This window comes from Rhipicephalus microplus, chromosome 9 (assembly GCF_043290135.1).
Source record: "Rhipicephalus microplus isolate Deutch F79 chromosome 9, USDA_Rmic, whole genome shotgun sequence".
Classification (NCBI taxonomy): Eukaryota; Metazoa; Arthropoda; class Arachnida; order Ixodida; family Ixodidae; genus Rhipicephalus; species Rhipicephalus microplus.
In genome coordinates, this window is record NC_134708.1 from 21052533 (window position 1) to 21078989 (window position 26457).

At 46.9% G+C, this 26457-nt stretch overlaps 1 protein-coding gene across 2 annotated transcripts in view; it reads right to left on the reverse strand.

The window, feature by feature from the left end:
- LOC119164914 (monoglyceride lipase) overlaps nt 1-26457 on the reverse strand; it is a 74250-nt gene that overhangs the window by 15631 nt on the left and 32162 nt on the right. For both annotated transcript variants that reach the window (XM_075873285.1, XM_075873284.1), the window contains exons 3-4: nt 9891-10003; nt 4999-5135 (exon numbers count right to left, since the gene is read on the reverse strand). In XM_075873285.1, the coding sequence (XP_075729400.1) occupies nt 4999-5135; nt 9891-10003 (250 nt within the window). The remainder of the gene's footprint in view (nt 1-4998; nt 5136-9890; nt 10004-26457) is intronic.

Below are 26457 nucleotides of genomic sequence, written 5' to 3' on the forward strand. Positions count from 1 at the left end.
CTGCCTTTCGCAAACCGCACCCGAATGCACGAGCGTGGCTTCCAAGATCGAATGTCGGCGCAACGTTCCTCCGGCCTGTCCCATTCGCACGCAGAGCGCGCGTTATCGGAGGAAGCGAGAAAACTACTCCTGCCGCCGCACCACGGCGCGCGCTCCCCATAGCTCGCTTTTGTCACGCAGATACGCGTGGAAGACGAAAGCTTGGGCAATCGTGGCCTCTGTGCGACACGCAATAGAAAATTGCCGCAAACTTGTACCGACTGAAGAAAAAAATGTCGCCTACTGGTGCGATTAGGTGACAGAGTACAAAGAGAGAGAATAAACGTTTATTAGTACTGTCAGAAACTAAAGTGGGTGGCACCCTTCGTCCAGAGCTCCCCTGGCTATAGCGGCTCGCCGGGCCTGGTCCAGGGTTGCCAATCGGTTTCCCAAGACCTGATTCGAATATCGCGCCTCCCCCGACCAGTGTGGTAACGTGTGTAAGGTGGATTAGTTTGTAGGTCATAATCGTTCAGCGAACTGGAAGCGCAGGGGAACACACACAAGAAGGAAAGAAGCACACACACGAGCGCTCACGTACTGTCGTCGTATTCTTGTTGACATATGCGCACGCTTGCGTATATGTGTGTCTTTTGAACGTGAAAAATAAACCAGTTCTTAGTGATGCGCTCGTGCTGTGTGCCTCCTCTTTGCTTCTTGTGTGTTTCCTCCGCGCTCCAAGTTCCCTCAGCAATTGCCTCCTCGATTCTGACGCATACGTAGGACTGCGGGGAGAGGCACATCGCCACAAGACGGTTCGCCGATGCCATACGCTACGTTTCACTACGTGCTGTCAATTCGCTCTCGGGCACGCCCTGTAGCAAAAAACGCTCGGAATAGAGACAAACGCTGATAGGTCTCCTCGCGTGCTGTACTCTGGCTCTTCAGTATTTTTTTCTATTTATTTATTCAAACTACCTTACCGACCCAAGAGGGCATTGTGTAAGGGGAGCATAAAAAGAATATAGATACATGGATTTGCACAACTTATATGCAAACAATAACAAAAAATGTCGATTAATATACAGCTCCTGTGTTTTAGGTACAGCTGTTCTAAACAGGCTGCAATGTACAAGGTTTCCAACATTATGTATTGAATTAAAGTGAACGTATTAATCACCTTAGTTGAGGTGCTGGTAAAGCAAGAAAGGAATTTGATGCACCAAATTAAGGTACACTTGGGTTGAGGTAGAGGGGCAGACAAAATCTCTTGAGGATACATGCCACTTTATTTACAAGAACAGGAGGCCAGAGCCTTAATTACCACCATTTTTGCCTCATCCCCCCCCCCCCCCCAAAAAAAAAAAAACTGCAGCTGGTTATATCCGCTACAAATATGTGAGCAGCCATGTCACACGTAATACAAGATCTGAAACTATCACGGCCTTTGGAATGATTACCAGACACTGTGCAACGACGTGTCACTGACGCAGTCGTTTCCCCATTTGCTGTATACGTATTCCATGTATGCCGGTAGCTTCTACTTTCTACAATTTGACATTGTACCAACTAGCCCAGTGCCAACTAGCCCACCACCTTGGTGCGACAGATAGGGTTATCAGACAGTATTAACAGTGAGCGCATGCAGTATTACCGTCTTCAAATGGATGTGTCCAACTGTGTTAGCAGTGAATGTACATTGCAAGGAAGAACGCTCGGGCAGCGTTAACATGCTGAAACGCGACTACACTGACAAGTGCACCAAGCAGACACCAATAGCGTGTTAATTGAGAGCTCAGGACGACGCGAAATAGCAAAACGTTCACGAAAGGCATCTGACACTTTCAGAGAGATTTCCCAAATGCGTAAAGCGGTCGCGTTGGGTTGACACTTTATAGGCGTAATTGAATCAACGGGGACAACTGACGCGCTTAAGCAGTGATTTAATGTTTATGTTAAACAGCCGCGTCACTTACCTCGCAAAGCACAATCAATCAATCAATCAATCAGAACTTTGTAACACCCGTGAATTTTTATTGTCTTCGGGGCTTGAAGCAAGCCTAGGCATTTCCACCTTGAAGAGCTTTGCGCGTCTCTTACCCCGCAAAGCACAATCAATCAATCAATCAAATAATTAAATAATGAATTAGAACCTTATGTCACCCGCATTTTTTTTTTGTCTTCGGGGCTTGAAGCAGGCCTAGGTATATTTACCTCGAAGAGCTTCGCATTAGTGGCGTACGATGTTCACAACGCGAATTTACACGTGATAAGTGAAACATACGCTTACTCAGTGCTGTGAAAGTTTCAGTTGGTATCACAGCAAGTAATAAACAGCTCAGAGATACAGTATTAGAGTTGAATCTTTAACACAGAATAGACAGCTTCGTTGTTTAAAGCAACTGACTGCGGAAAGTTTAGTAGAACCGCCATATGACTTAGCTGAAATCAGTTCATGGTTCGTTCGTGTTTAAGCGCGAAAAACCGCTGACAAAGGAGATATACAGACAGGACGAGCGCTTTCCAAGGACTGGTTAAGCGCTCGTCCTGTCTAGTTTTGCTCCGTGCCCCGTGTTTCGCACTTTTTCAGCATGAAATTAACACTGAACATCAAATTTAACAGGTTTTGTATAAAGCCGGCATTACATGGGGCGGGGGGGGGGGGGTGTAAAAGATAGGATTTACAAGAATATAAATTAAGACGTGGTTAGCAAACCTAAATGGTTTTCACGGTGCCATCAACTCTGACGGACTTTGGATTTACAAGCAAATTGTAAACAAAAACGCTGAGAGGGCCTAGATTTGAGTTTATCCTGTTACGAGTGGTACCCTGTGACAAATGTTCATGTTAATTGCATTAGCACCTTGTTTTCGATTGGAAGAATGTGAACACCTCATATTTCGCAATGTCGAAAAAATTCCGGAGGAAAACGGAGGTTCACGGCTTGTATGGGGGGGGGGGGGGGGTGACAAGTTTGTAGGCCGCTATTTCACATTTTTATGCAAGTATGGCTTATGAACTTTTGACCACGACTGTACGTCACGAAGGAATGAATTACGTGATCCTGCGAAATTGTATTTAAAAAAAGCACTAAAGCTACTTTGTGCGGAAATGAACAGGTCAGCTTGCATTGCTTTCCGAATCTTTGCAGACTTGCTATAATGAACGTTTCAGACAAGGCTCAGCGCAACAGCGTAAATGGGGTATCGATTTTTAAAAGCTTAAGCTTGTAATCTCAATTTCACACAAAACAATAATGAAAATGTAAAAAAAAATAACCATCGTGTTTTTGCAGAGTGTGGACTAAATGCAGCCAGCGAAAAATGACCCCCCTCCCCCCCATCTTCCTCCACCGTGCCAGAGCGGGACGCGCTAGTTTTGATTAATTCGACACTGCCATCTCCCACATCCGGCGCAACTGAACAGGACAAGCACCGTGTTTTTTTTTTGTTGTTTTTTTTTTGAAATGGAATGCACCACGTTCCTCTGACGACGCTTGCTTTGTCATCACATTCTGTTCTCTTCGGCGCTCGGATTCAATCGCAAACCCCCAGACCCCCCTCTCCCACCCTGCAATGCTCCTCATCCCCCGCAACTGAAATTCTGGGAAAACTGCTAGCATCAGCATCACGATTCCCATATCCCCTCGCTACATTTTCTTCATTTTAGCCTTATATTTCGAACGTCCCAATTTGAACCCGCTCTGATTACCTCGTTCGTTCCTTTTTTTTTTTTTGCCGTCTCATCATTATTTGTTTCATGCTCGGTACACGCTTTTTAATCTTTGTAGCGTTCAACGAACCGGCCACGTAGCGGCTATACCATTGCACGAAGCCTCTGATCGTCTCGGCAACCGGCAATTCAATCATGAGCGTAGGATTTTTTGTTCAATGTCTCATATTCGACGACGGGGCACACTTCTTTTGTCAACTGCTGAAGGGGTGCACGCTTGTTTTTTTTTTTTTTCTCGTATTCTTGGAAAATGAAATGATGCCTTGATGAGCTGTCATACCCTGGCAATGCGACGTTATAAATGACCGCCTCTGAATGGCTAAGCGTGCCTTTTGGGTGCGTTCCTATCTTTCGGGGGCATCGAAGTTGGGGAATCTTATCGATTCAGATGCGCAGTACTAGGCTTCATTCTCCGCTAGCCTTCATATTCAGTGCCAGAAAGATATCGATGTAGTATCAGTGCACCAGATCAATACTACTAAGATCTCTTCATTGCAAGATCTTTAAGATCCCTTTGGCAATTCCCTGCGATCTGGAAGGTATCGCCTCACCAACTCGTGCACGGTGACTTACGTAGGCTAGCCCTATTTTCACAATTAGAGGGCAGTGGTATCAGGGGGGGTGGTGTTGACTTATACTAGTTTGTTTATTTATACTAAGTCGTATCTGTAGTTCTGCTCGACAGCTCTGGTCGGCGTAGGTTACCCTAGACTTATCTTGGCCTGCAATATTCCTTTCCTGTCGCATCCAGTTTACCTCCTGCCATTACAGGGGCAACGTCTCCCATTTTAATCCACTCTGAATCGTACATCTTAGTAAGCTTAACGAGAGTCCTCGTTTGGGTATACACTCGTTGAACACCGCCTGCCTCACGCAAGCTTCAAGGTTTACTGGCGTGCTCAAAATAAAGACAAGGACCGGACAGGGACAGGAGCGAATACGTAAGCTTCAGTGGCGTTGCCAGGGTGGGGGGGAGGGTGAAACACTCTTTTAAATTATCCTATTTTACTTGCAGATATATACACGCTCACATAAAAACACACGCATGAACATACATAAAGCGTAATTGAACTCCCTCCCCCCCCCCCGGAAAATCGTTTCTGGCTACGCCTTTAGTAGGTTTAATGAACTGCCCTTTTTTTCCCTGTCCTCTCATCAGCATAACTACTCCTTTCGACAATTTTAGTGACCTTTTCTAGCGTTACCACACCCAACGATGCTGACGTCACAGGGTCCGCGCAAACAGCTCGACAGGAGTGGTAGTGAAGTGCATGGATTATACCAACCATGGAATGTCCGAAAAGGAAGACTGGTCTGCTCGGATACTTCTGCTTGACCAGGTCGACGTGCGTCAAGATGTCGTCCACGTAGGTGTCGGCAGACTTGACCAGGGCTCGGGGGCCTTCGCTTTTGCCGTGGCCAACTGCGAGCCCCCAAGATGAGCAGAAAATCGGCTTGTAGGATGGCTCGAGTATCATCAGTGGTTACGATTAAATAAAGAAGGCACGGAAGAAACAGGCCAAGAGACAGGCTGGCGAATTTTTATACCATCTGGCTACTCTGTGTTGGGGGAAGAGCCACTCCCTAGTCACCTAAGGGGGAGGGAACGGAAATTCGGTCCTTGACGTAATAGGGGTGGGGAGGAGGCTCTGCGACGAACCAACAAACAACAACAACAACAACAACAACAACAACAACAACAACAATAATAATAATATATTGTTATATTATTATTATTATTATTATTATTATTATTATTATTATTATTATTATTATTATTATTATTATTATTATTATTATTATTAATTGTTGCAGTTTAACGTCCTGACACATTTGCTACCCTTGATAGGGTAACGAATGATGTGTATGATGTGTCTAGTGGATGTACGGCGGATTCACGGTTTACAAGATTTAACCTCCGAAGCAAGCTCCTTGATCATCTTTCGCTTCGTGGATATGGCGTCACGTTTTTTCACTGACCGTGTAATTGTCACCTGGCGGAGTTTAGGAACGTAGAACACGGTGACGTTTAGTAGCAGAGTTTCGAAATCGCGCAACGTTGGAGGAATCGACAAGTAACGTTAGTCATGTTCTGTCAAGCGTTTATTCAACGTGATGCGATTCTACAAAATAAATATGCGCTTTCTTTCATACTCGCGGATATCCTGGCTGTACAAGGTAAAGTGATTTTTTTTCAACTCCGCTTCCTACTTGTGTGATAGTTATTATAAAAAATATGTTGAAAAATGACAACTTCATTAAACTTTCGCGCTCTTTTCAGTTCGGGGGGGGGGGGGGGGGGTAGGGGGCCTCGAGTAGGGTTTTTTCTTAATTCTTTGAGACGCTATGTACACAATTGCGCACACACCTCGTTCTTGCTATTTGCATCAAGTAGAAGCCAAGAATGAGCAAGGTATATCGTATATTTGATGAATTCAACCTCCTGCGTAATAGTTTCACCTCAGTTTTACCTTAATTTAAGCTCATTTCGCAGTGTACTGATACATATGATCACTTTCCTGAAGGAACTACCACGTTCGACGACTCATGCAACGTGCCGCTTCCTGCCAGAAATGTCAAAAGCATAATTTTTTTTGCTCAGAATGGACGTGACGAAAAATTAATTAGCACTATAATCCTCACCTGAGGTACTGTTCTGTTTAAGCTAAAAGTGAGCATCAGTGACTTCAGCGTAAAGAGACATTTAATTACAACATAATTAGGATGACTTACTCTAACAGCTCTAAACTCGACAATTATCTCGTCATTCTTGTTACAACTGAGTATTTATTGCCTTGAAGAAGCGGACTGATTTGACACATTTACAGGCAATTCTTCAATGGTGGCATATGAAAGGGTTAAAATCGCGCCGCTCTTTCGGGTCTTTTTTTTTTGCGATTATTTGCTTCTTATAGCTTGGCAGCATCTGGCAACGCTGCTGACGGGTGAGATTAGTGCATTCAACTGATAAGAACAACGGATATGGTGACTGTCACCCTAGCCGTTTTAGACAAACACGCAAGAGAGCTTGCAATTTTCTTTCCAACGCCAGGAAACATCTCCGCGCCGCTGTGTCCCATTGTTCGGGGAGGAGGATAACCTTGACTGCGGTCGCCGTGGGACCTTGCGCCGGGCTGTGCTTATGAAGCGAACCACGTGGAGCGATTCCTGGCTCCGTTCCACGCATCAGCTACGGGAAAATGTAGCAGGATTATTTTTTTTTCTTTCTCTTGAGGCACGCAACGCTGCTCACGGCCTGATTGCATGCGGCGTTGGCACGTGTCGACGGTCATGGTTGTTTAACCTGCAAGGCTACCGACTATATCCAGCGGAAGTACGCGCAGTTTAGAAGAGCCTTATCGCGTGACACCGAGGTGACGCGCGCTAAGAGGTTGCATAATAAGTGGTTGCTCGACAGAAATACCTCTTGTCTTACCCTTCTGCTTGAGATAAGAGGTAGCGCGTTGAAATGCTTGATGTAACAGATGCATGGTGAACAATCAATGTGATTAAATGAGGTCGCGCTATAGTTCCCTATCCCGAGGCGGGCCGCTGCCACTTTGGGACTGGAAGGGTTTAGGACCCTTCCTCTACTTTTGGGGCCCTTGGACTACTATATATCCGGCCCAACTTGCCATCTTGCTACCCATATAGCTGTTCTATACCGCTCTCCGGTATTATCTTTGTCACTGCGTGACTCGGAGAAACGTCCGTGCATACGCCTAGGATCTATGGTGTCACTGCATGCATCGAGTTTTGTAGTACAGCAGCGAACTCTGGATAAATCTTGTTTAACAGTGTGTTCAGAGTCCATGCTAGAACCTGTTTGAACCTGCTCGATGTACGTATCGGATAAGGTTGATTGTTTCACATATGCTCTGACAGAAGCTGCACAAGCGCATCGCCGCACCTTGTACACTTGTGAGCAACACTGTACTTGACCATTGCTGCTTCACTGTTTGATAGCACAGGCTCTGGACGGCTTCCGGTTTTGTGCGCCAGCGCAGACTGGTAGCATTGGCTGGGAACAAAATCCTTAGTGAGAAGCCTGCTCACTTTCAACGGGTTTGTCCCCCAGTGACTGGCTAGATATTTCAAACATTTCTTCTGACCTATACACAGAACATTATAAGAATTAGTCCTTGAAATGAAGCGCTTTCCTTTCATCTGAAAGCGTGTAAAGTGATTTTCGTTACTATAGCAAGGACTCTGCTATAGCCCAACTTCAAGAAAAACAAAGCGTTCTGCTTCGGTGTTGGTGTGATAATTGAAGTGACCCGAAGTTTCCTGGAAACAGGTACGTGCCGCTGCTATTCCAATCTTAAAAGAAACCAACTGCTCTTGGAGGGCCACCCCCTGGTTACGCCACTGGTATGTATACACGTGCAGAATTGCACACGCGCGAGCAAGTACATGCAGTCAAAAATTTCCTTTGACAGTGATTACACCTAATTATGTCGCTCAGTGTTAAGAGATGCCAGCATGTCAGTTCACTCCCCACAAGGATAACTGCTTGGGGGAGTGCACTATTGAAGGTTCACTAATAGCCTTTTATTTTTCTTCGAATGTCATAACTTCAATGATCAGCCTTTTTTTTTTCTTCCATGAAGCTTTAGCGATAACAGTGGTGTCACCAAAGATAGGAGTGTTGTTGTGGATCTTCACCAACTAGACCCGTCAAAAATCCTGTTACACATCTGCACCTTGCCTGGTTTCGCATTCCCTCCGTAGTCCTCCGCCCACCTTCGACCAACAGACGGTGGCACGGGATGACGACCGTGAAGTCATGAAGCAGTGAGGTCACACATTTCGGCGATGCCATGGTGTTTTGTCGTCGCGTGATGATTTTTTCGCATCATTCGCGTTGACGCCGACAGCGGCCTTTGATGTCTAAGACTTTGGCCATAAAGGGACTGTCTACCGCTCTGAAAAAGTTTTTTTCTGATTGTGGCGCAAATGAGGAGATCGTGAATCACATCGGTGGCCACGAGCATGCTTTTGTCCCATAGAAAAGGAAATGTAATGTTAACTCGATGTTGAAAGTCGACAAAAAAAAAACTACCGTTACAGCGTCACCCAACAGCAATGTGGTCAATATACTGGCAGGACAAGATACCTCTGCAAGTTGACTCATTTAGCCTAAAAACAAACATTTAAATTGCATTTCACGCACTTGAGGCAGCTTTAGGTTGCTCCAAAGAGTAATTTTCGCCTTCTCGCGCGTTCAAAAAGACGCCCGGGGGCGCTGCCGGTGGTGTGTTTGCTTGCCTGAGGCTCATGACTGGCCTGTAAACAGCGGAGAAACACGAGCACCGCGTCCGCCACCGCTCATAAGAACGACAAAAGTAGTCTGCATTTAAACACACCTTGACGACGTCTGCGAACACCGCACGTTGTTTCAGTTTTCGACTTTCACCGGCAGTACTATTGTCATCGCCTCCGATGACCCATGTTTCGAGCATTCATCCAACACATGGAAGGATACCAAGGAGGATTAAAGAAAAATTGCTGGAGTGGAAGCTCCATCAATGCCTTGCCAAAAGAAGTGAAGCCACCTTTTGCCACTGCCAAGATGGCGGAAACATGCTCTTTTCTGATGATGCCCACTTAAACATCAAGTAACTTTGATATGTTGCGCAAATGCTGTGTTAGTTCTGTATTAAAAGATAGTTGTTCCCGTCGAAATAACACACAGAAACTAGTATGGATGACTGAATCTTCAAAGAACTTTGCCTCCAATTAGAGGCTCACGAAGAAAAACTAGTAACACTAAGACGCACTTGGAGCGCTATGTGGTCCGAAAAAGTTCTCACATTAAACTCGTTGCACCTGCAAGCGAAACGCTTCGTTTTATATCGCTGAACGGTGATAACCTATGCTCCTAGTAAGATGGCCGCCACAGCCACCATCTTGCCAGAGGAACGGCTTAACTTCTGCGCAGTCACTTCCACTCCAGCCATTATTTAAATCCTCCTTGAAGGAGACCGAATGCATATTGAAAAATTCTGTTTTAAAAAATTATGCACACCTTCCAGAAAAACCGCTGCAAGGTTAGGCACTTCACTGAAGATGGTACGCTTTAAATTGCGTCACACAACAGAGAAGCAGTGAAGGATGGCAGACAGTGCCTTTAATGAATAGAGTGACTGAAATAGAGTGGCTTACGAGCTGTGCTTACCGTGGTCGTGTGAGAAGACGTAGCATCCCTGGCCAACCAGCTTCCTCGCCAGCACGTCGTAGCAGGGGCTGTGGCAGTGCTCGGCGTAGCCGTGGGCCACAAAAACCAGCGCCCTGCAAGGAAAGGTCACGGGAGCTTCAATACAGTGACAGCGAGATTCCGACGGCAACGAGTGGCGCGTTCTTTAGGAGCGAGCTGAGGGGCCAGCTACATTGCGCTTAACGCCAAACAAAATGCTGAGGAAGTAACAAAACGTGCTCCGTCGCAGTAGGAATCACGAACATTTCAAAGCATTTTGAGAGCAGTAGATGAATTCGTACAAGCTATGTGGTTGAGCGGTTTCAATTCGCAACGTTGCCGGGAATGTCCAGTCATTCCTCAACCTCTGTGAGCTTGGAAAAACGTTGGGGGTAGGGCATCGTAATATAGCCGCATAGTGGTATCGTAATTACGGGTCGTAAAGTTTTAACAATTATATTTGGTTTGGTTGTCCTGAATTTTCGCTGGAACGGGAGAAAGGACACAAAACGATGCAACCTGACAATAGATATAAGCTCCCTTAGTTGCAGTTTGAACAGAGGCGGTTCAGCATCAACAGCACGATATATGACAAGCATTTCTATGATAATACAGAATAACGCAAAAAATAGCATAGTATGGTTACACAATGCGAAATAAAAGGAACAGCGTCGTCACATAAGCGATGGATAAATAAGATGAATAAGAAAAAAGGAGTTTGGCATAAATTGTATTAGGCATATATACTCAATATCATGGTACGTCAATATTCACTTTATAATGGTGCTGGAATGTAGTTAAGGTGATAACTGTTGGGTTTTTACATCTCAAAGCCGCGAGTTGGTTAGGGGAACGTCGTACAGTGAAGAGCTCCGCAAATTTTGTCGATGTGGTCTTCTTTAACGAGCACCTAAATCTAAATGCGTGGGTCGGGGGGAACGTATTTAAAGGGCCAGCACATGGTCACCCAACAATTTGTGGTTTTTAGTGTAAAATAGATGTGTAGTGTCTATTAGGCTTTTACACATTTAAAAACTGGTCTTGTAACTGATATTTTAGGGTGGAGTAAGCCATATGAATGCCCAAGGCTCTAAACACTGCCCACTGCCGGCAATCGCCATTGTGCAATTGCGTGAGTAACGTCACGTGCTACGTGGAGCACCGCAGTCTTCTACCGAAGTTTCAATCGCCGTACAGTGATCTGTGTTTTGGGGGACCAAGTGAAAGTTTATCCAATCCAATCCAATCGTCGTAAAGCTTTTCAGGCCAAGCTGAAGAATGCTTAAATAGCATAATTGCTCGCGCAGCTAAGCATAGTAACAAAAAATCGTTCTCCGGAACGCAGACGCTCGCACACAAGAACCTTGTTACGTCACGGCCTTGAAGTGCGCCAGTGTTGCCCGAGTCTCAGGCCCCTCGCGTGCTTATATAAGTATTCAACTATAAAATTAATGCTAGGCGAAACGCGCTAAAGCTCCAACAGCTTGTTTGTGAACGCACACCGATTAACACACATAACACGGATTATAATCGAAAACTTGGTTTCATGACCTCTAAGCTCCAGAAGTGACACTACGGCGTTAAGCTTGCATAGCAAGCAACACTTGCGAGGGAGAAAGAAGGAAAAAAAAAACAAAGGACAGGCCCTCCGTTTCTTTTGCTGTTCGCCACGAACTGCAGTTTCCGTGAGACGCGTTTCGTCGATCGAACGGGTGCTTCGAGGAAAGACATATCCAGAAACGTAAACCAGCCGCCTACAAACTTCCTGGTATGACTCCCAGAGTTCCGTATCCATGGGCAGACGGTGACGTTAAACCATTGGCATTTTTTTTTTTATTAGGGAGGCCGTACCGCCACGAAAGGTCGCACACACGTGAAACACGCGACTGCATCGGATCGCCGAAAGTCGAGGCAACGAAGGACACGCGATTCACCGCTTCAACTTGTCAAGCGCGAGCTGCCCGCTACGCGCATTGAGACATCTATAGCGCGCATTATAGATGAGTGGTCTGTCACCCTCGTATTCTAGAACTTTACGTCCACTCAACGCTTCGCCTTCACTTGAAAAAAAGCCGACGGGAGCGCCATCTATAGGCACAGAAAATCACTACATATCAGCAATAGTCTGCTGCGATTCTTGAGGAGCGCAGCGTCATTTTCAGCCGAGTGGTGGCGCAGAGTTCAACTCCGTCAAGTGAAGGGGTAAAATTGAGTGGAGGAGTGTTTGTGAATACGGGGGTGAATCACCTCAGCCAGAGTGTCAGTGCGTTAGTTGAAAACAGGAGTGCGGCCAGGTTTCTCTGTGAACATAGCTGCAAACGGCTCCAGTGCATGCATGAGCTGACAGTTTCTGGGTATCCAGAAGTGGACTTTTTTCAATGGTTTTCACTAGAGGGCCGCAGTCACGCAATGTAGTCACGCATATGCTAACTACTGTTGGAATTAAACTGTCCAAAAACATGATATGATTACCAGAGGCACCGTAGGGGAGGGCTACGGAAATGTTTACCCCGTGGTGTTCTTTAACCTGCACGTAAATTTAAGCGTACGGGCATCGGGCGTTTTTCCTCTGCCGGAAAGCTTATAGGGGATCCTTAGGCGTCGCCTTTGAGAGTTGAACGCGATCCCGTCCCTAGTGTGTACATCGAACACTTAGTACGTGATATCTTTTCGAACTTGCGATGCACCCACTCCGTGGCCATAAGAGGAAATAACGCGCGTTGTAACGTGTGTGCTTTTTGTAGTTGGTGAGTGGCTTTAAACCATGATCTCATCTTCATAATCACAGTCCCTTACGCCCGATGGTAGTTTACGCTTGTACCACGCAGTGTTACTGCAATAGTTCGTGTTGTATCGTGAAGCTTGTATTCATGACGCATGTGTTTTGTAAAGCACGAGAATATTTACTTTCACTGCATTTCCAAGAAGTGCGAAGTTACTTTCACTTCATTGACAAAAAGATGTATGGCTGTGGGGTAGATCACACAGCCACAAGTGACCTAAGTTGGAACCCCACCTTGCCCATCACCGAATATTATATATATATATATATATATATATATATATATATATATATATATATATATATATATAAAATCTGGCTACGTTACTTGCACACACACGTCATAATTGTGCACAAGCATCATTTTTTTATAGTGTCAAAATAAACAAAGCTCATCTTTGAGAGCACGAGAAAACCGCTACATAAAAACCGACCCTGCTCCGTACTTTTCCGCTCGTATTGTCGAGCGTGGGATTTTTCCTTTTTGCGGTTATTTGCGCAACCGCTACCAGCCTAAACGTAGACCGCGCCAGTTTGTTGCGAATCACGGCAATTTCGTGGAAACAAGGCAGACCGCCTTCGAGTAGTGTTAGGCGAATTATTAATGGACTGTGTAAGTGGTACAGTGTTTCATTCAGCGCATTTATGGCGGAGCCCCGAAGTTGTGCACAACAATGTGGCGCAGTGAGAAAACACTGCGTGTTTAGTGTTTATTTTTTATCACACTATATAAAAAGTAACTCAGCGAAACACAAAGTTGACAATAACACAGGGGATTAACTGTGAGCTGGCTTACTAAGATAAACCAACACTTACGGTCCGCGGATTCGAAACAAACAAACAAGAGAGACGAAGTACGACGAAGAGCACTCGGACGTTTGTCAGAAGTAGATATTTTATTTAAAAGGCACTCTAAATTCATTTCCTTATCTTTTTTGTCAACAGAGGTTATCGGTGCACAGATCTCTTACCTCTGCCGAAGTCGCAGATAAAAGAGGTCGCATTTTACGCTAAAACAGGCACGCCTCACCGATAGTAAGCAAACTGACCAGGTTTTTTTATTGTGTGTTCGTGCGCGTGTGTATGTGTTCGTGTGTGTGCGTGTGTTCGTTGTGTGCGTGTGTGTGCGCGTTTGCGTGTTCGTGCGCGTGTGGAATGGTGTGGTGTGTGGTGTGGTGTGTGGTGTGGTGCGGTGTGGTGCGGTGTGGTGCGGTGTGGTGCGGTGTGTGGTGTGGTGCGGTGTGGTGCGGTGTGGTGCGGTGTGTGGTGCGGTGTGTGGTGCGGTGTGTGGTGCGGTGTGTGGCGTGGTGTGGTGTGTGCGCGTGCGTGTGAAATCGTGATCACAGGTCTTACGCTAACGAAGATGTAGAAATGATGGAGTCTATAACGTGCCAAAACCACCATGTGATTATGAGACACACCGTAGCGAAGGGCCCCGGAAATTTCGACCACCTGGTGTTCTTCAACGTGCACTGACATTGTACAGTACACGGGCATTTTAGCATTTCGGATCCGTCGAAATGCAGCCGCCGCAGCTGGGATCGAACCCGCGACTTTCGGGTCAGCAGCGTAGCAACAAAAGTCGGATATGCACATACGATCTGGGAACGGTACGCAAACGCCCGCTGCTGAAGCAGCGTATGCGGTGCGCTATATGGCACGCGCCGTTTGTTATCGGGGTATAACGTTACGGGAAGGACGAAGGAGTTGCGAATGTAACGCTGTATCGTATCGAATGTATCGCTAGCAACGTGCGCGTGTGTTATTTCGTAATATTTCCTTCCCCCTTCCGTTTCTATTTTGAATGTGAAGCATTTTTAGTGAACATCGGCGACTTTGAGCGTATCTATCTCTATCTCTATGTCTATCTCTATATCTATTTCTATATATATCTCTATATCTATCTCTATATCTATCTCTATATCTATCTCTATCTATCTCTATATCTATCTCTATATCTATCTCTATATCTATCTCTATATCTATCTCTATATCTATCTCTATCTATCTCTATCTATCTCTATCTATAATAGATTTGTGGGGTTTCACGTCCCAAAACCATCATATGATTATGAGAGACGCCGTAGTGGAGGGCTCCGGAAATTTTGACCACCTGGTGTTCTTTAACGTGCACCCAAATCTGAGTACATGGGCCTACAACATATCTATCTATCTATCTATCTATCTATCTATCTATCTATCTATCTATCTATCTATATCTAGCCGCTTACGTCTGGGTGCTCTCGTGGTCACCCCCTTAATTTGGCGTGACCCAAAATTAGCATGGGAGGGTACGATGGTTTCACGAGTATGAAGCGCTGGTCAAGGCATAATGTCACAATCTCGTCGCGTACGTCGTCAAACACTTCTCGCCAGACATTGGCACATAGCCACTGGCAGGTATGTGCCGCTGGGAAGCGGGTATATGCCACAGATGATTGACACTAAGTATATTCCCAGGAACGGCGAGAACACACACGGGCAATTTTAAGGCGTAAGCTTTAAGCGATACTCGACATCGGTAGCGTCAACCCAACGAAGTCATAGAATAAATGTCAGTGTTAAAAACCTTATATAGGCAGCGTTGACCCTCCGACGAATGGAAATAATAAATTTCCGGGTCCCAGCAGGAATCGAACTCGAACATTCTGCGTGGCAGTCAAGCATTCTACCAGAGAGCTACGCCAGATCTCGGAACTACTTTTCAAATAGACGTTACTCTTCGTGAAACGTTCATATAGTGGTCGCAGTGCTGCCTACCCAATTTTATAAACATTACTTATTTACTCCTTTGATACAGCCGTCACGTCGGGTTAACGTGAATTGTGGTTAGGTGCCATGCGCTGAAGTTGATTTATGTAGCAGTGTCCAGGGCCAGCATCATCGGGAGCATCAACGCTTCGTGTCAGCTTCTGGTGTTGCTAATGCGCATGCTCCAGTTGGCATCGTTGCGCAAGTGCACAAACACTTGGCTATATAAACATCTTCAACTCTTCAACTTACGGCTGTGCGTGCAACATTTGTACATATATTTAGCGTCATTTCATCACGTGTCACTCAAAAAAATGCAACACGGTCACCCTCCCTTCGCATGCTTCGCATAACGTTGATTCCCAGGTACGTGGGATCTGCCTTTTTTTTTTTGTTTACAACTGCAACTAATTCATTCCCCTTAATTCCATCTTTCTATAGTACATTACTTGCAGCTTTGTACTGCAAAACTGGAAACTTGACGTTGTTTGCCGTTGAGACGCGAAGGTTTGGGGCCGGGTAATGCAAGAACTTCTGTTTCTATATAGCGTCTACTGTTCGTCTCATATCGGGAGACGCTCGGTGGATATCGTGGCTGACGGTTTATCCCGTCCGTGATGTCCTCTCTTCGACAATCGCCCGCTGATCGGCGCCCCGTATGCGGGCTTTTCTAACCGTCTACCAATTTTAAGGGCGAAGCTCCTTAAAGCGGCACCCGTTCGTCCCTCGTAGAAGTCGTATTCACAGTGTGTGACCAGTCTTACATTTTAACCTGCAAGGTGGTGCCGGTGAGAGATTTCTCCTGTGCGTTGTTGAAATATGAAAAATTCGCAGCGTGCGCGTTCACTAAAAGCCGAATTCTCTTGTCTCTGATTCCCCATTAGCAGCCATTGGCATATACATTGAGCCTTATCTGACAAGAAATTGTTGCTACGTTGTACTCGCTGGGCGTAACCTCCTTGGTTTTAGGAAGGTTTAGCAAGCGTTGGGCCACAGTGCCATGAATACAGTGAAATAGTATATACCATGAACTCGAGGTGGTTAAAGGTGGGAAGTTGACACGAAGCACAAGCCGTAAGAAAGTGTGCGTGTGCCACCTCTCCTTTAGTCTTTGGAATGTCCGCTGGATTGCTGTGCTTATATATGGGGAATATATGATGAAAAGATGCGAGATAGTGGTACTTGGAGTGTTGAATAGACGGACGAACGGACACACAGACAGATGCATGGACGGACGCATGGATGGCTGCACGGACGTATGGACGCACAGATGGACGTGCGGATGCACGAACAGACGCACGCACGGATGGGCGGATGGACGCACGCATAGTCACACAGACGGACGCATGGACGGACGGAAGCAAGAAGGAATGGACGGACGGATGCTTTGCCTTACTCTACATCATTCACTCCGTGGATATGCTGCCATTTTTTTACATCTCGCAATCTTTTCTTAGTTCTCCATCTCTTTTAATCATTCCTTATCTCTTTCCTTGTGGACCACTGCTGAAGTGTCGCAGTTTGCTGCAGACAGTTCCGGCATTCGTTTTTCATTTTTCTTTTTCATTTAAAAATCACCCCCCCTCCCCTTTTATATCGGCGTTATTGCGACTCCGAGACTGACATCAGAACAAACATTACCTACAGAGGTCAGATTTGAAACGGTATGACGTGGTTATCAAAAGTAATCGTTCATAGTCATACTAAAAAAAAAAGTGGCGTCTGTGCGGTATCACACGTCGTGATATTGAACAAGCCTTAACAGAAACATCGACCTGTTCTATATCCAATTGAAGCTGTCTGTAACCAGACCGTGTTTGCCGGTTCATCTAATTCTAGATATCCTTGGTAACAAGAACTTCACGCGATACTTCAATTCAGCTGTATTCATCGGGAATCATTCCTTTAGCGGGACGGCCCAGTGCTCCCCCACAGTAGAGTACCTTGTACTATAAATCGTTAACAACTTTTTCTAAACACGCATGTCGTGAAGTCTTCTTCAGCAGTATTATGCTGCGTGGGAAGCTATAGCTTGAAAGCCTCTTACAAACACGAACGGCAGCGAACGTGTAACGTAGATTTAGCCCAATCTACAGATGGCGGTGGACAAGGTGCAGGCCTTCCTCCGACAGACGAGCTTACGGCTATCGGCCAAGAAATCTGAACTTTAACTCTACAGGCCGAAACTAGGCCCTAAATGGATCCTCAACTCGCCCATCTCTGTATACCCAGAAGACGGTAAGCAAATACCACAAGTCACATCGGTTCGTGTACTATAGGAGTGATCCGGCAGTAGGACGGCACGAACGGACTCAGCATAGAGCGCATAGCCACTAAAGCAGACTCCACGTCCGAACTAATCAAACGCGTTGCCAACAAACGAGGTGGACTATAGGAAGAAAATCTACAGCGTCTCTTCCACGATTTTCTCATGGATTCATCATGAGATCACATCAATTACGTAACTCATGGATCACATCAATTACGTAACCGTATCTCATCCCTGGACTAAAGGAGACGAGAACAAGCTTAATCTGATGATTAGAAAGAGTATCGAACAGGTACTTGGGCTCCCCATACAAACCAACACACAGAAACTTACGGCGCTAGGCCTTCATAACACTTTCAGTGAGATTGTTGAGGCCCAGAAGCTAGCCCAGATTGCTCGACTCTCCTCGACTGAGGCGGGACGTCAACTCCTGGCGTATCTCAATATAAGCTCTCCAATCATCAACCAAAGAGAGTGCACGCTGCCGTCAGAGCTTCGCGAACGCCTCATCGGTTGCGCGCTCCCACGTAACATGCACCCGCAATGCAACCCCGGCCGGCGTAAGGCTAGAGCAGCCGCCCTCCTTAAAACGGCTGCAGCAATGCCCGATTCAGTAGCTTTCGTGGACGCCGCTCAATACGTTAACTTCAAGCACTTCGTGGCAGCCGTTACGTAGCTACAAGGTGAACACCTCACTTCTCTAACACTCCCCAATATGGATGCAGACCGCACGGAACAGGTAGCTGTAGCATTAGGTTTGGCAACCATGGATCGCACAACAGTCTACAAAGACTCCAACGCCGCAGCTAGGGCCTTTCGCGCCGGTTCTGTTTGTAAAGTGGACGCCCACGTGCTCTCGCGTGCTGTGTGGGCCGATACTAAACACTTGATCTGGATCCCCGGCCACGTGGGCCAAGATGCTCACCCCCTCATCCCTAATGCCAACGAGCTAGCTCACTCACAGGCGCGAGACCTTACTCGCTGCGCCAGGAGAGAGGGCGGCCCAAGGCCCAAGGGCGAGCCATAGCAGCGGGACCAGCTCGTTACGTACAACGAAATTTGTCAACACTACCGCCTTCAGCGCAGAAATTTTCCTCTACCTCACCCTCATATAACGAGACTGCAAACTCTCCCTTTACGTCTGTTACAAACAGGTGCTTACCCTTCACCTATCTCTTATTCACGTTTGATTAGTTAAATAATGCCGGGCTTCCTTCGATGTGGGCTTTCGAGATGCAATTCGCAACGTATGCTGTGGCAATGCGCCATGCTGCGCGCGGCTGCAGGGTCTCCAGCCACGGAGGAACTGTGGAGCGCTCTCCTCACAAGCCCGAAAAAGGAAGATCAACTTCGGGCTGTCCAGAGAGCCCACGACCTGGCTGTCGAGCTCCATCTACCGGTCCCGTCGTGGAGGCAGCCCGCCGAAGAGCCCCCTTAGGGGGACTTGTCTTCTCAGGACAAAAAAAAGTTCACTTCAGTTCAGTCTCACAGTTAACCATATGGTGTAGTAGCGCAAAATTCACGGGGACGAAGAGGACAAGAAAACACGACACTCGTAGCGAGTGTCGTGTTTTCTTGTCCTCTTCGTCCCCGTGAATTTTGCGCTACGACACCATATGGTTAAATGATGTCTCACCAACTAGCCCAGCTCTCAACCCTACTGAGTCTCAGTTATCTTTCCATAGCAGCTGCTACGGAAAGGTTAAGGGTACAGAGGTTGACGAGCTAAGCGGCACGTTTCAGGGCGTTCTTAGGTTGGTGGGCGCCCATAATGGCAAGCCAGCCGTGCACCGAAGAAGGCATTAGCCTTCGATGTCGTTGTCCCTGGGGGGACTAGTCCCGAAGACGTCGTTGACGCGACGTCTTTAATAGTAGGAATCGAAGAAGTGTACTGCGTTCAGCACTTTGCAGGCCGGAACTACCTAGTTGCTGTTAACAGTGAGGCCGCACTGGCCCAAATCGTAGACGCGTCGCACCTTATCATCCGGGGAGAGCGCGTCGCCATCGTACCCCTGGGAACCCAGGTGACTCAAGTGACCGTTTTGTTTTTGACGTGCCGCGTACCCAGCGAAGTCCTCGCACAAGCACTGTCTCCCTACAGTAAGGTGCTGCACATCAGCAGAGGACTTATGGGGTCGCGTCCGACCGTGACTACTGGAACGCAATACGTTCGTATGAAAATGAAGACCTCGTCCCCGGTGCCCAAGTACCTCAAAGTCGCAGGCCATCGTGTTACCAGTGACTACAAGGGAATACAAAAGGTGTGCGGCCGATGTGGTGACAGTGGGCACTTCCGTTTGAACTGCACAGCCCCCTTTTGTGGACGGTGTGGCGTCTATGGTCATGACGGGAAGGGATGTTCACTGCCGTGCTGCCACTGCGGTGACCCGCATGCAACCATCGCCTGCACCATGCGACAGTCGTACTCTGAGGTGGCATCCAAGGACTTCCCACCACTGCAGCCAGGAACGCTGTCCAAGAACAGGGGAGAGTGTTCGTCGTTACTACACCCTGTCACCGGCCAAAAAGATCAAGAGGCGGAAATGACAACGCTGCACCAGACGGCTACTGTGTCCTTGGTCAGCCTGGACCTGGCAGTTCCTCCAGGTTCAGTGGAGTCGTGCAGTACCCGCGTCCAGTGAACATCGCCGCAGAACAGGCCGAGCGTTTGCCAGACAAGGCCGCCTCTTGGGGAATTCACCGCAGATGGAGATTGGACATCTGCCGCTCATCCTATAGCTGCAGAATCAAGCGAAAGACAACACGTCATCAAGTAGATTTCATCCCAAGGCGACGACGTGTCCATCATCCAGGAGTCGAGCAGCACCGCGAGTGAAACGCCATTACAGATCAATGAAGACGCTAGCCTCCGCGACGTAAGCCAAGACAGTTTAGATTCATTTGTTCCGAACTCACTCAAGAGCCCTGGCACCAAACGCCACAGAGTATCTAGCAGTGATTCGGAAGCCTCCGGCAGAGGCAGAAGTCCCCTGCGGACTTCATCGCGACCCCGGAAGCCCCATGCCACCGGAAGCCCCATGCTTCCGGTGGGTCGCCTGGCCGTAAAAAAAATACCCAGCTGCTCGCGGGGCACCCAATCCCGCGTCTGCTAAAGGTACCTCTGCTTCTCAGTGTATTCCTATTGGATTTGACTTCTCGCCGTGGCCCTAACCTTAAAAGTTCTAACCTTTAACGTTCAGGTTTTCCGCAACCCACAAAAAACAGGCTGAATTATTGAATTTCGCGCTTTCAGTGTCGTGTGACTTGCTGTTCGCGCAAGAAACTAATTTTTTAAGCTCTCTGATGCACTCGCGGCGTCTGTAAATTCTAGCACTTTTAAATTCGAAGCATTTCTTACTGAACTTCGGCGACTTCTAGCGCATCTATCTATCTAGCCGCCTACGCCTTTTAACTCTCTTGGCGATTAGAATAATGGTATTGATACCAAACTTCGTATAACATAACATGACTGCATGACGACCATATTTAACTTGTCATAACATGAAAATCATGACATGTAAGTCACGAATGTCATGATTTACATTTCATGGTCCTGCAGCTCCAGTAGTGGTTTCGTTCACATGACATGTTGCGAAACTGGTATGGTATGACATAATTGCATGGCGAACACAAGCGACAAACCCTAACATGAAAATCATGGCATGCGTGTTATGTAACAACACGACTACATGCGAAGCTCATGATGCGCTCGCGGGCGTTTCGCTAGCGTCACATATACCGAAATTTGGTATTACGGGTCGTGTATGGATCACGAATGTATGATACTGGTGCAAACGTGATAAACATGAGATGCGTGTCATGTAACAGCATGACTACATGCTACGCTAATGATGCGCTTGCGGCCGTTTCGCTAGCTTCACATATGCCAAATTAGGTATCAGGTGACGTCAAGGGATCACGAAGGTATGTGGCTATAGTACAAACATAATAATCATGAGATGCGTGTCATATAAGCGCATGACTACAGGCACTAATACATTTCGACGTGATGCGATGCGCGTTCATTTCGTCGCGTCACACCGGCGTTGCCACGCCAGGCGCCGGTCCTGCCGTATACTCGCAGGCGCGCGCCGTGCTGCGTTGCTTCGACGCATGCGCGTTTCAGCGCGTCCGGCGTCCCTCCGTCACGTAAAGAGGCAGACGCACTGCTGTCTGGCTAACGCATCGGCGCGAAATGCAGCATGTTGCATTTCGCACCGGTTGCCATCGGGCCACGCCGATGAACGCTGGTCGCGCCTGGCGTGAGACCATAGAGTTCTCGCGTTTTGCTAACGTATAGCGTCACTGTGCCCAGCTTGCGCGCGCGTCAACGTCACGTAGGAGTATACAGGGCCCTTCATGATGCACTCGAGGCCGTTTCCCTAGCCCCACATATACAAAATTTGGTGTTATGTGACGTGAATGGATGATTAAGGTAAACGACACATCCCCACATGATAATCATGACACACGCAGGTCGGGTACGACATAACACACCTCCACCTCGTAACGTTGTAGTTATTTTAAAGTGACAAATTAACCTTCCTTATTCGTGCTTCGCATATCACCGATTCCCACTGTACGTGGGATCTGCCAATATTTCTTTTCTAAATCCGCTCGATTGGTATCGATCATCAGAATTAGGCTTTCGTCTCTTACTTAATTTTGTCAACAAGGCGCCATCAAGCATGAGGTCCACGGAACGGCTATATGCTCTTACATAGTAGAAGTACCTAGTACTTTTAATTTCCACCCTCTTTTTCTAGACACATACGACGTTATAATTTGGCTTGTGAACTCGTTCACGGCGTAATTCTTGTCGATTGGACATCATCGAGTGTTAGGTCTACAGGATGGCTTTATTTCCTCTCATAGTCGAGTACCAAGTATTCTAAATTGTTAACCACTTTTAAATGCGAAGCATTTCTTAGTGAACTTCGGCGACTTTGAGCGCGTATCTATATATATATCTATCTATATCTATCTATCTATATCTATCTATCTATATCTATCTATCTATCTATCCGCTTACGTTTGGTCACTCTAGTGGTCAGCCTTTGAACTTGGCGTGAACCAAAATTATTATGAGAGGGTAAGATGGTTTGATGAATATGATGCGCTGGTTAAGGCATGAATAATGTCACAATCCCTTCGCGTACGTCGTCAAGCACTTCCCGTCAGACAGTGGCACATACCCACAGGTGGGTATGTGCCACTGGTATGCGAGCATGTGCCACAGTGGATTGACACTTAGTATCTGTTCAGGAATGACGAGAACACACGTGGACGATTTTAACGCGCGAGCGTTAGAAAATTCCCGACAGTGGTTCCGTCAACCCGACGAATGCAAAGAATAAATGTCAGGGTCCCATCTGGAATCTAACAAAAGCAACTTGCGGGGCAATGAAGCATTTTACCACAGAGCTAGGCCAGGTCTCGCAACTAGTTTTCAAACAGACGCTATTCTTCGTGAAACATCAATAATGGTTGCAGTGCTGCCTACCCAATTTGATAAACATTACGTATGTACTCCTTTGATACAGCCGTCACGTCGGGTTAACGTCAATTGTGGTTAGTTGCCATGCGCCGAAGTTGATTGATGTATCACTGTCCAGGGCTAGCATCCTCGCGAGCATCAGTGCTTCTTATCAGTTTCTCGTGTTGCTAATACGTATGTTCTAGTTGGCATCGTTGCGTAAGTGCAAACAACTGGTTATATAAACATCTGCAAGTCTTCAACATGAGTCTATGCGTACAACATTTGTACATATACTTATAGTCATTCATGACGTGTGGCTCAGTAAAAAAATTGCAACACGGTAACCTTCTCTCCAAATGCTTCACAGAACGTCGACTCCGAGGTACGTTGAATCTGTTGAATTTTTTTTAAACGTCACCATAAATCGCCCTGACTGAACGTGTGGTAGTTCCATGCCCGTTTGTATATTCCATAGTTGCGTACTAAGCACTAAAAATCTTGATGAAACAACGTTTAAAATTCGGTGAGTGTAAGACCCGGAGGAATGGAAGGCGTGAGGCAACCTTTTGAACGCACTTTTTTTTTATTTTAATGCACAACAACCGTGTCGGGCGAGCTGTGATGATCCGTGCCAGAATTTTTTTTTCAGGAAATTTTCAGGAGTCATCGGGGACAAAAGACTAGTGTTCGCACTCGCGATAGTGAGGCGCCAGTCTCGGGGTCGCTGACGGTGCTCATCGACCTTTTGTTGCGTCCCGCCAGGAAAACGAGACAAAGAAAAACAACGAAAAGACAAACTTCTCCTCCTCGGTCGGAAAGGTGTTATCTTTCCTCTCCAGGAACTTGGCCGCCGTTTTATTTCGCTTTCGGCGTCTCTATAGTTGCCGAGAGAAGACTCAGTCGGGAAGTTCGAATGCTTTGTATACTTTTTTTTTTGCAGGCAATGTGTTGGGTAGGGTGAATAGGTAAGCCGGCATTGGGCGCTTTGTATATAGGTTCAAGTCCTAGACGTCTCATCAAACGCGCGTGATCACCGTCGGAGGCGTAAACAAGTGATTCAAAAAAAAAAAGCGTAACTTGCGCTAAGACACGTAATACTTGAAACAGCGATACTGGGCTATTCTGGAGACTAATCTGGTCGTTCCTAATTTGTTTCTACGCCTTATCTATAGGTGATGCAGATTTTTTCTAGGTTTTTTCTGGGTCACTGCTAAGCTTTTCACTACGTGATGCTAGGTTGGTTGTACGTTGATACATAAGTCGACAGACAGACAGACACAGACAGACACAGACACAGACAGACAGACACAGACAGACACAGACACAGACAGACGCAGACACAGACAGACGCAGACACAGACAGGCACAGACAGACAGACGCAGACACAGACAGGCACAGACAGACGCAGACACAGACAGGCACAGACAGACACAGACAGGCACAGACAGACACAGACACAGACACAGACAGACACAGACACAGACAGACACAGACACAAACAGACAGACACAGACACAAACAGACAGACACAGACAGACAGACACAGACAGACAGACACAGACAGACAGACAGACACAGACAGACAGACAGACACAGACAGACAGACACAGACAGACAGACACAGACAGACACAGACAGACAGACAGACACAGACAGACAGACACAGACAGACAGACAGACAGACAGGCAGACAGGCAGACAGGCAGACAATGTTCTGTCTTTTGCCTTGTCGTGCAAGACTCAGTCTGTGTCGGAAATAAATCACTTATTAAATCACCTTTCTCAGCGCATAGAAGCTCGAGTTAAACCACAGGACATGACACAAGCCCGTTGTCGTTGACGTGTTGGCCTTGCATTGCTTCGAGGTCCTCTCGCAGTCACCATGGCTTTTCCCGTTCCGTACAGTGTTTTCTAGAACGTACCTGGGGTCTTCGACTCGCTACCGTCGCTTCGCAGTCATTTGTTGTTAAGCAAACTTTTGCCTTCTTTCTTAGTTGTGTGTAGAAATTTAACAAATTTCTGTGACGCATACTCGTTAAAGATGATCGTTTTTTTGTTTTACTTAGGTATACGTGGTGAACAAGAAACGACTGGCATTACAGCTTTCATATTTAAGGTTATCGAGTGTTGACGTCACCGTATGACGTCGTTATTTGGTCACAGTTCGTCTCAAATGTGTGACTCGTGACTTCCCCGTACGACTTCACACAACTTGAATGTCACACGAATACGTAATCACACGACAGTGGCATGTCAAACGTGGGCCGTTCTCAGAAGCAGCGCTGCTAAACCTAGGTGCTGAAAGCTTTCGTAAACGACGGGGGGGGGGGGGGGGGGGGATCACAACCAAGGAGGTTCCTCGATCACAACGGTCGACGATTAGGAAGGTTACTTTCGCTTTCTTAGGAAAATACGCCTAAGTGGGCGCATGCAGAGTTTCCCTTCGGGGAGCAGTGTTTCCTACTGGAACATGCCGATCACTGCTAATTGACTGTGAACACAAGGCTCCGATTGGACGCAGGGACTCGCGGTGCACATTTAGTTAAAGCGCACGCTATGAACTTTTATTGCTCAACAACTCACAGGAAAGATCTCCAACAGCGCTACCTTAGAAGTCAATGTTCAGTGCCCATATATACGAAGTGGCCAGAGAACGATTGTGCAGCGCGAGCAGTTTTTTTTTTTTTTTTTTTCAGTCGAGAAAACCGACGCTGCCTGCGTCGGCGTTGCGAGTAGAGAGAGGAGGGAGCGTAGGAGGAGAGAAGGAAGGATAAGGGTGGTCACGCCGCACACCGGATTGAGCTCGACCCAAAACTGCTTCACATCTAAAAAAATTGCAATACCGAGCCACGGCCGCGCTGGAAAGACGTTCGTTGACGGAACGCTAGCGCCTTTGCAGTCCGGCCGTGGCCGAGCCAGGAGATATACGTATATTGCATTCACGCAGCATGTATACAAAGATATTGATGTGCATGAAAGTCACATTAGGGAGAATGACAAGACGCCTCGATTGCGGCATAACGCAGCGAGTCTTGTATTTGAACTTGGCGATATTCGGCAGGCACCAAGAATAACGTATCGAACGACTTAAGATACGAGTATACCGTTTACTCAGGCTTTTTGCGGGGCGAAGCATCTTAGGGTCATCCGAAAATCGTTGTCGAGGCTCGTTGTAGCCCCGAGTCGAAGCGCAGATGCGAAGCATCTCTGCGCAATACCGTCTACAGATCATACATAGCGTGCATATGGTTTAAAAAAAATGAAGGG